The sequence below is a fragment of the Notolepis coatsorum genome (genome assembly GCF_963971535.1).
Source record: "Notolepis coatsorum genome assembly, chromosome: 14".
Classification (NCBI taxonomy): domain Eukaryota; kingdom Metazoa; phylum Chordata; class Actinopteri; order Aulopiformes; family Paralepididae; genus Notolepis; species Notolepis coatsorum.
Genome location: NC_140178.1, coordinates 32,925,242 through 32,936,604, shown reverse-complemented (window position 1 = coordinate 32,936,604; position 11,363 = coordinate 32,925,242). Strand labels below are relative to the sequence as shown.

The window sequence follows — 11,363 nt, the reverse complement described above, 5'->3', positions numbered from 1 at the left end:
ACGTATTAGCAAATGCCCTACGCCCTACGTGGTTGAACATTCTCCTGTCTCCCGTGTTGTGCATTTGAGCCTACCTATTACCAGTTCCTAACAAATAAAAACTGACCCTGGGTCAGTGGACAGTATGCTGCGCTAATAATACTGACTTTAAAAATCTTTATGTACAGTGATACAGGTATAAAGACACTCTAGTAATAAGTCATACAGGTCAGCAGCATAACTAATAAGAGTAGGTAAGGGATATGTACAGATATAGATATAGGATATGTTAAAAAGGATTATGCAGGTATGTCCAGATGGATGTGGATAGCAGAAGCACAATATTTAATGAATGGAAAATTAATGGAAGGATAGCCTGCCACCTGGGAGGTGGTGTTGGCAGTGAGTGGACACTACCTTACTTTATACTGTATGCCTTCTACTTTTGGCAAATAATACCAGATCTTATCTTTTTCATGCTGATAACTTTAAGTTGCTGAGAGCTGTTTTTCTGTCAGAGTCTGACTATTCAGGACAGCCAACCTTCAGACTCATAAACTCATAAAACTCATTTGTCGCCACTCCTTCCAGAGTATAGGTGTCTTACTTCAGGAGGAGCCAATAGAAGGAGTGGTTGTAAAAGTACTTGGGAGCGTAACAAACCTATTTGTTTTTCAATAGATTTGCTTTTTTGGATAATTACGTTGGGTTTTAGAGAGCAGTGGACTGGGTTGTGGGACGGTCCATAATACGAAATGGCAACCGGAGACCTCTCAACATGTAAGTAGGTCATTTCTTATATTAACTCTTATCAAGACAATATTTGTGTTGTCACGTTATCATGAATTGTAGCCCACTTCATTATTCTATTTCTATGGTTATGAATTTAGGCTACTACAGTTGTTTTGGACCTTACTATATAAATGGACTTTGTGCTGATGGGCTGTCTTGTGAGTTTGCCATGTGTATTAATAGTTAAGGTTGCCATGGTAATGTTGGTAACATTTCAGTAGCCTACTGCGTGATCATGCTTTTTAAAAGCTTGTCAATCACCTAGCCTGGTGTTGGTTTGGTTGTGGAATGGGGTGTGTTTGTAGTGTAGCTCTTTCAAAAAATATGTCAATGTGGCTCCTGTCCTGAGTTGGCCAAGTCTGAGTACCACTGCCCTAGAGTAACCATCCATTATACTTAGCCTATAAGTGGTTGTGTGTGCCTCGATGGGGCCGCGGGTGAAGTAATATCCGCAGACTGGTTGTGGTGGGCTGGTCTCTGTCAAAAGATCCAGGCAATTTTTTTTGTCCCAGTTCGTCCCTGAATCCTGATGAAGAAACTTCAAGATTCTATTATAAAATTGCTCAAGATACAGGTATAATCAATGCAATACTGAGTCAATATACAAAACCTGGTTCTTTTTCAGGCCTCTGTATCATGTATTATCTTAGTGTGGCAAAGTACAGTACAGTAAAGTGGCACTCTAAAGAAATGTTCTTAGATGGACATGAAAAGAAATTCCATGGGAACAATAGTCATCATCCGTATAATTATGGTAGTGCTGTCTATTCAATGGTAAATGGTGCATTTATATAGTGCTTTTATCCCAAGCGCTTTACAATTTTGTTCCTCACATTCACCCATTCACACACACACTGACAGCGGAGGCAACCATGCAAGGTGCTCATCGGGGGAAGTTAGGGGTTCAGTGTCTTGCTCAAGGACATTTCGACACGCTGCCTGGGAGGAGTGGGAATTGAACCGGGAACCTTCAGATTACCAGACGACTGCTCTACCTCCTGAGCCACTGTTGCCCAAGAATAAGGTTTGAATAGGCTGAAATGAGATGAAATTTGAATAATAATGCTAATATAATATTTACATATTACCACATTTTACACAGGTGTAAAATGCTTACAATTAACAAGCTCATTTTGTGCTGTATTTGCTATTATAGGTAGTATCTAATCTATAAGAAACTTATTTAAACTATTAAAGTCCCATTTATTAAAATCAAATCAAATTGTATTTGTATAGAGCCCGAAATCACAACGAATTGCCTCCATGGGTTTCACAGATCAAGAAGAAACATCACAATAGATCCACAATAAAAACCACCATAAAATCCACTATTTTGCAACACCCCCAGACTTTCCCCAATGCAGATAAGGAACAACTCCCTGAAACCTAGCAATAGGGAAAAAAAGGGGAGAAACCTCAGATGGGCAGTTCACCATCAGGGTGTCGGTTATAAGAGGCACGGTGGTGTAGTGGTTAACACTGTCGCCTCACAGCAAGAAGGTCCAGGGTTTGATTCCCGCTTGGGGACCAGGTTTCCATGATGCCAGGTACCCAGGTGGGGTATCTCCCAGGCCTTTCCGTGTGGAGTTTGCATGTTCTCCCCGTACAAGGTTTTCCCCCCCGTTAAGATAAACCCAATGTAAAAACATGTGTGTGTGTATCCCGTGTGTGTGTGTGCCGCTCCAATTGCATGTCCAGTTCGTTGCATGCCGATTAAAGACCCCCTAAAGAGTTCCTGCATTATTATTATTATTATTATTATTATTATTATTATTATTATTATTATTATTATTATTATTATTATTATTATTATTATTATTATAATGGTGTCGGAAGAAGCAAATAATCGGTTTGTATATGCATATATACATATTATGGCTGTCAAAGTTAACGCGATATTAATGCATTAACACACAATTCCTTTAACGCCACTATTTATTTTAACTCACGATTAACGTTTTAGAAAACAAAAAAATATATACCTATTTTTTACTAGACTTCACTATATTCACTGTATTATTGATACTCTCATTGATACTATGTTTGTTTCTGACTCAAAGTGTGTGTGAGAGAGAGAGAGAGAGAGGGGCGGGTGAGAGATGAGGAAGGGGCAAGAGAAAAAGAGAGCGAGTATGTGTGTGAGAGAGGGGGGGGGCAGGGGGTGAGTCCTTTATTCATTGTTTTAAATTATTATTTTCTTTTAAGTTATTTTGTGCATCACTGTTTTGAATTTGATGCAAATTTGCAATGCATGAGGGTCATCCTTTTGTGTTAAATGGCTGCATAAAGCAATCATTTGTTGACTCATGTTGATAAGAGTATTAAAACTTGAAAAAGATCCGTTTAAGGTAGATTTAGAACAAATAAAAAATATGCGATTAATCGTGAGTTAACTATGGACAATCATGCGATTATTCAGATTAAATATTTTAATCGATTGACAGCCTTAAAAACCTCTTCCACCCATGGAATATTTTCTGAAAATCCACCTAAAATATATACCTACTGTAGGTAAATGGAATATTGCTCCACTTCTACAACGTCCATTTGCATATCTTGGTAAATAGGGACATCTATGGACCTCAGGGAATGTATTCACAGTGTCAGAAATATTGTCTATTACTAGACTTGCTTAAATTGTGATGAAACAAAAGAGAATATGAATTATGATTTTCTTTGCATTTTTGACAGTGAATAACACCATGCTAATAATGACCAAACATTAAAAACTGCCACTGATGCGGCTGGGTGGCGCAGCGGACTAAGCGCTTGTCACCAACGTGAGAGACACTGGTATTGAATCTGGCTGTCAGCGTTGCCTCCGGCTTGGCCGGCCGTCATACTGGCTCAATTGGCAGAGTCAGCGGGTGGGAAGCCGGTGGGTGGTAATCTGGTCGTTGTAAACAGCGACTCCTACAGGTCGGTCAGGGCGCCTGCACAGCGAGGAAGGGAGATGGTGAGGGTAGTGTGAGCCTCCCACACGTTACACCTCACCAATGAGAGTCCGCGCTGGCAGGTGAAAAGAAGTGGCTGGCTGACTCTGCATGTATCGGAGGGGACATGTGATAGTATCTATCAACCCTCCCTAGACCGACCAGTGGGGGGCACATGCGAGCAACGACCAGGAAGGGGAGGGGGGAATTGGTGCGTGATTTTTTTTCATAGCCTCTGTTTGTGAAGACGCTCTCTGATTGGCTAGGCCGCGTACAGCGAAGAAGAAAAGATCCTCTCTGACTGGTTTAGCTCCGAAGGGTCTCTTCCGCCTTGTACATATATTCTCTGCTTTGAAGTGGTTATGCTTAGGCATTCTTTCGAAGTGGTTATGCTTAGGCATTCTTTCGAAGTGGTTATGCTTAGGCATTCTTTCGAAGTGGTTATGCTTAGGCCCTCTTTCGACGTGGTTATGCTTAGAGTTAGGGTTAGCCAATCGGAGAGCGTCTTTTTCTTCTTCGCTGCAATCAAAGAGCGTCTTCGCTCACAGAGGCTACGGAAAAAAAGCACACGGAATTGGCATGACTAAATTGGGGGAGAAAAACACAGAAAAACAGGAGGAGAAAAAGTGGATAAAAAAAAAGAAACAGCCACTGATCTTGTTCAGTACCTTCTTGAGATCATGTGTAAAAGAAATCTAAGGAAATCAATAAAGGGAAGATGATTAAACAGAAGGTTCTGTAGATACAGTACTGAATTCTCCCATCCGGACCAATGCAATTTTTATTATAGAATATTATAAATATATTATTATATTATTATAGAATATAGAATAAGAGGCTTATAAATTACTTTATTATAGCCAATTCGCAAAAAAAGTACCCAGAAATTATACTTAAGTGAAAGTATGGGTACCGTCTCAAAAGTAAAAGTCAAAGTATCTGGCTAAAAACACACTTGAGTAAAAGTAAAAAAGTCCTACTTTTAAATGTACTTAAGTACTAAAAAGTTTAAGTAAATAATTTTTTTAAAGGGATAGACCAGGGGTCTCAAACTCATTCCATCATGGGCCAAGTTTCCATTTTAACTATACATTGCACCAGGTGAGTTAGTTGAAGAGGTGAGCCAATTAGTGAAATCATCAGCTGGTGTTTAGACAAGGCTGGAATGAAACCAGCTGGTGTTTAGACAAGGCTGGAATGAAACCAAGCATACACTCTGCCCACAGTGGAATGTGTTCTGCGATAGACAATGCTGAAATGAAAGAACAGAGGACACTTTTTTTGCATTAAAATTATTTAATGCACTTCTCCATTGAAGGTAAACTAACATGGACAGCATTCACATCACAGCATGAATAATATCACAATATTAAAAACAGAATGGTGTATCCTGAATAATTTCACAATATTAAACACAGCATACTGGATTATCATGAATAATATCACAATATTAAAGGCAGAATACTGGAGTACCCTGATTAATATCACAATATTAAAGACAGAATACTGGAGTACCCTGAATAATATCACAATATTAAAGACAGAATACTGGAGTACCCTGAATAATATCACAATATTAACCACAGCATAATGCGGATCAGACTGTCTATTCTTCTGATGTGTTTTAAGATCCCCGCTTTCTAGTGTTGCACAAGAACCAATCAGCATGGGTATGGGCGGGTTCATTTTCCATTAATGGGGATTTGATTGGCTAGTTCGGCCAGATAAACTATTAAAATATACTAATTAAAATGGTTGGACCTGTGAGATTTGTACTTTGTACTTTGTAGGTCTGCATTTTAAATGTAAGGAGTAAAAAGTATGTTTTTTTTCTCTGAAATGTAATGGAGTAAAAGTACAAAGTATACAAACCTAATAATACTCGAGTAAAGTACAAATCCCCCAAAACAGTACTTAAATATTGTAACAAAGTACAATTACTCAAGTACTTTACACCCCTGTATACATATATTATCTTTCAAATGCCCGAGTTCAATTTGGATTTAGTATCACCATCCGTGCATAAGAACAGATAATGAAATCTACTGTAATCTACTGTACTTTTTTATTTCCCCCACAGTGCAACCGTTTTGAAACAAATTTCAGATCTAATTGTTCCTACATGTTAACAATAGGGAAGAGAAAGGGCGGCTAGGTGGTGTAGTGGGCAAGGCGCTCGCCATCAACGCTGGAGACGCTGGGTTCGAATCCAGCTCTCGGCGTTGCTATCAGCTTGGCTGGTCGTTCATACTAACACAATTGGCAGTGTTAGGGGTGGGAAAGCTGATGGGTGGGTCCTGGGCGTTGTGGACAGCGACCCCTACAGTTCGGTCGGGGCGCCTTCACAGCGAGGGTAGGATCTGGAGGGAGGTAGTGTGACCTTCCACACGTTACACTCTCCCAGTGAGAATCTGCGCTGCCAGGCTGGCTGCCGGCTGGCTGCACATGCGTCGGAGGAAAGCATGTGACAGTAGGGGGGAGTGCGCAACAACCAGGAAGGGGGTTGGGAATTGGCATAACGACTAAACAGTGGGATGGGAGAAAAAAAAATCGGAAAAAGAAGGGGGGAAAAAGATAATAATAAAAAAAAAACAATAGGGAAGAGAAACTAACTGCCTTTCAATATTTGTCAAAAACTTTACCCTTTGTGGCTTATTATCCCGAATAATAACAGTTATTGAAATAATTCATACAGAACTCTGAACCTTGAACCCCATAGAACCTTACAGGAAGTGTAGTCTTCCAAAATTCCAATGCAGAACCAGACCTGTGGAATTTGCTACAAAAAACTACAATTCCCATGGTTCAAAATATCCAAACTGGTCGCCCTCGCGAAATAGACTTGACCAAATCGAAAAGTAAAATCTATCTAACACTTTTAACCTATTGCTAAACTAACGTATTGATGATAATATACATTCTACATGCTCTTGTGACATATTTATGATGTTTATACTTGAATACGTTTGAAATAAAAATCGCTACTTTTATACAGTCTGAAAAATATTGATTTATGACCAGATGTCATTTCGGGACCGGTACCGGTCCTGTCGGGTGAAAGAGTTAATATATATAAGTCCTCGTTTTTTAACAAAGATGAATTAAATCGCCATCTGGGGGCCCTTGTGGTCAGTTTACCAAACGATGCTGTGAAATTATATACATGTAACACATATACATACATAGTAGTAATAGTATCTAAAGTATTTAAGAACATTTTAGGGGGCAGGATAACCACTCAGATCTAGTTGAAGTAGAGCGAGCATGGTTATATGCTGTAAATCAAATCAAATCAAATTTATTTGTAAGGCCCGACAACACACGTTAATGTCCCCATGGGTCGGACACGTCTTCTTTAAACAAGTCAAGAAGAAACATCACAATAAGTCAAGAACAAAACAAGAACACCATAAGGTCCAACAAATTTAAAATAAATGCAAAATAAATGAATGAAATGAATGCAACACTCCCCTGCAACACTGTAGGTCATACTGAGGATGCCGTATTTATTGGCTTGTATTGCAGGCAATTCGGGACAAGAACCAGTGATGCCTTTTCAGTTAATCTCATATCAATAATGTTTTTATTATGATTATTATTTATTTACATTTTACTGGCAGCTTGGTACTCTAATTCATATATACTTTTTCAAATTAGAATATTGAAATTCATTTTGATAGCCCTATTATACGGTTCAACTTCTCAAGACCAACTTGTGCTGCTAATGACATAAATGACACCGTTGTCCAGCTTTGTTTTTGTTTGATACTGTGGGTTCGTGTCACATTGTCCTTTACGCATAAATAAATATTCTTGGAATATGAAATATAATTTAGATTAACACAATACAACACAAATTTCGATGAACTCACACACACACACACACACATCTGTCTCTCTCTGTCCTTCCCTGTGTATTAATTTCTTTCTCTGACAGGGGAGGGTTGGTGGACGTCACATCTCAACATCGTTCTCCTCGGTGGGAGAAACTCCGGAAAGAGTGCTGTGGGCAACGTCATCCTCTGCAAAGAGGAGTTTGTCACCAAGGAGAGGACCACGTGCTCCAGGAGGGTGGGCTCGGTGGCAGGGAGGCGGGTCACCGTGGTGGACACACCCGGCTGGTGGTGCGACTTCAGTTCGCGAGACACCGCCGAGCTGGTGAAGCGGGAGATCACGGGCAGCGTGTCCCTGTGCCCGCCGGGGCCCCACGTCTTCTTGGTCGTTGTCAAGGCGAGCTCCGTGTTCTCGGGGCGACGCCGGCGGGCCCTGGATGAGCACCTGGCGCTGCTCGGCGAGCGGGTCTGGAGTCACTCCGTGGTCGTCTTCACCTGCGTCGACTGGCCAGAGCGCGCGACGGTAGAGCAGCACGTGCAGAGAGGAGGGACGGCCCTCCGGTGGCTGAGTGAGAAGTGCGGCCGGAGGTGTCATGGTGTTGCCTTCGGTAGTGACGTCGTCGGCCGTCGGGTCGGAGAGCTGCTGGTGACGATACAGAGCCTGGTGGCGGAGAACGGAAACAGACCGTTCGAGATGGAGCGGAGTGTTTTACGAGACGTCGCTGAGAAAAAGCAAACGGTGGAGCAAAAAGCCAGACAGAGGCTTATGAGGGTGAAGAGACGGAGATCTCTCCTGCAAGGTACTTTCAGTTAGAACTTGATGAATGAAAGATTGAATCTATCAGAATGTTTCTCCCTCGACTAATGACTTTGTCTTTTGGTCCGACAGAGGAGTCGCAGCAGCTCTCTGACACCAGGATCGTGCTGCTTGGAGCCAGGGGGTCAGGGAAGAGCTCAACAGGAAACACAATATTGGGCGCAGAAGGACGCCTGGAAGTAGGTAGAAGAACTGCCCGGAGCATCCCGGGAACAGCCTCTGTTTTTGGGAGACGTGTCACCGTCGTCGACACGCCAGGCTGGTGGATGAACTACTTCACTGACGAAAGTCCCATCTTTGACCAGAGGGAGATAGTGCTCAGTCTGTCCCTCTGTCCCCCGGGTCCCCACGCCCTACTCCTGGTCGTCCGTGCGGACAGGGCCTTCACGGAGACCTACAGGAGAGCGGCGCAGGAGCACCTGGAGCTAATCGGCGAACATGTCTGGACTCACGTGGTGGTTCTGTTTACCTTCGGGGATTGGCTGGGAGACACGACCATCGAGCAGTACATTGAGAGCGAGGGGGAGCCTCTCCGATGGCTTGTGGACAAGTGTGACAACAGGTACCACGTCCTCAACAACAGAACTAAAGCCAACGGGTTTCAGGTCAGAGAGCTGATGGCGAAGATTGAGGAAACGGTAACTGCCAATGGCTGCCGTCATTATGGGATGGAAAGGAATGTAATGCAACAGCTGGAGGAGAAGATGAGGACGGAAGAGGGGAAAGCCAAGGAGAGATTGACGATGAAGAGGAAACAAAGACAAGTAGCAAGTGTTCAGTTGGGTGAGTTTAAGAATACGTGTAAATGTGGGGGGAAACATCAATTTAATCTAGTCTTTTATCTGTAGTAATGAAACGACTTAATTGAGCTACATAATGAAAATGTCCTTGCTGCCAAAGAAAAGATATCTGCATCTGAAATGGAAATGGCTGCGGTTCCAAACAAGCAACACATAAAGAGCTTCAAAGGCGACGCTCCCAGAAAGGCAGTAATGATACATAGTCCATGTTTAATAAGAAGCCTGCAAACAACAGCCTCTCACTATTTAGTTATTTTTGTGGGAAGTGAGTTCAATGTATTGTCATATAACAAACTCATTATTCTAACAAAACATTTTAAATATTTGTTTCTAACAGAGAAGCTCAACTCTCTCTCGGAAGTGAGAGTAGTGCTCGTGGGAGGCAGAAACACGGGCAAGAGTTCAGCGGGAAACACCATCCTAGGCGGAGAGAAGTTTGATGCGGAATGCCAAACCGCTGGCTGTATCGAAAGGCAAGGCCGGGTCTGCGGTAAGACGGTGACGGTGCTGGACACACCGGGTTGCCCGTCTGTAAACCCTGAACTCTTGACGGCCCCTTCGGCCTGTGGACCAACCGCCGTGCTCCTGGTCGTCAACGTGAGCTGCTCTTTCACCCGGCCTCTCTTGGAGGCCACGGAGAGGCGGCTGGAGGCGTCGGGGGAGGCGGTGTGGAACAGAGCCATGGTCCTGTTCACCTATGGAGACTGGTTGGGGGAGACGAACATAGAGCAGCGCATCGAGAGTGAGGGAGACGTGCTGCGGAAGCTTGTCGACAGGTGTGGGAACAGATACCACGTCTTGGACAATAAGAACCGGGGCGATGGAGCCCAGGTTACTGAGCTACTGGGCCAGATTGAAGAGATGCTTGTGGAGGAGAGACTGGAGATGATCCAGAGAGGTGATCAGATGGGGAAGACTGTTGCTGGGACACGGGAGCTGCAGCCGGATGGAGTGACACGGCACGGAGATGAGTTACAGGTGTTCACAAGCTGCAGAGATGAGCCCTCCCATGACAGTAAGTGTAATGAGGATATTAACAATCATAGATTCCATAATAAGTCATACATTTTGCACTGTAGTAGTACAGAGTATTGAAAAAGTTGGGTTCTGAAATATTTTTCTAATTCATTGTCGCACGTGTGGACACCAACATTACTATTTCCTTCACAGTGTTCGAAGTAGCCAGGTTTGCTAACATTCCATCGCTAGACTGTTTAGGCCCAGATGTCTGTGGCCAGGTGGTGGCACTACCAAGAGCCACAGGACGGAGGACAGAAGTGGGCCTCACCATCCTGGACAAACAGCAGTTCCTGTCCAGCATCGCCTCTTTGTTCCATGGTAACGGGGTGCCGCAGCGGGGCATGGGAGGCGGGCAGACACTGGTGTTAAATCTCCCTGTCTGGTTGTCTGCTGATCATCCACACGGACTGAGACTGAACAGTAGGGGCCACGTAGATCCATTCCCACGCAGACATCAACCACTGGTCTCGTTGCTACCTGCCGATCAGCCTCAAACACAAACCAGAACGCTGATGGAGGAAAAGGAGGATGTTGTGGATATGCTTTCTCTCTGCCACCCCAGAATGAGAGAGAGGACCCTTGAGAAGCTCAGCGAGACGGGAGGCCTGCAGGCACTAATCGGCCGATGGGGGAGCAGTAACTTGGAGGAACTGGAGGCCTTCATTGACTCTTACTTTGAAATGGTGTGGGAGGAGGCCATGGGGTCAGAGATAGCTGAACAAGACTGTCTCACCGCCGATATCCCAGAACAGACCGTAGATGGGCCTGGTCATGAAGTGCTGTCATCCATTGACAAGAAGCTCTCCAAGCTAGATCTTCTTGAGGAGGTGCAGAGGGACCTGGCTGAGCTGAGGCAGAGTCTGGAGCACAGCTGCAAGATCATACAGGAGCTCTCTGACAAAAGAAAAGAAGAGCAGGACTCTGCTGAGGCAGGAGAATCAAAATAGATGGTGCAAACTAGGGGTGTAACGGTACGCAAATACGTACTGTACCGCCTCAATGTGGTCCTCCGGTACAGTACGCGCTGTGCACCGAACGATTGCAACCGTACGGAACCTTTTTTTGTGGAACTTAAATCCCCCCGGCCGTAATATAAGGTGCACAACTAACCGGATGTTGTTTGTTCATCCAACGCAGCGTGCAGCCACGCTGAGCGAGAGCTGCAATTCAGCATAGCATATTAGCCTTA

General features: G+C 43.7%; 1 protein-coding gene across 1 annotated transcript; it reads left to right on the top strand.

Annotated features, from left to right (window-relative positions):
* Positions 1-734: 734 nt before the first annotated feature.
* LOC311240495 (uncharacterized protein) lies at positions 735-11,121 on the top strand (the record flags this gene model as incomplete). Its single annotated transcript, XM_084329073.1, has 5 exons — positions 735-759; positions 7,642-8,337; positions 8,427-9,137; positions 9,492-10,169; positions 10,325-11,121. 5 exons carry the CDS (start codon positions 735-737, stop codon positions 11,119-11,121), a joined length of 2,907 nt encoding a protein of 968 aa, XP_084185199.1.
* Between the last annotated feature and the right edge of the window lie 242 nt (positions 11,122-11,363).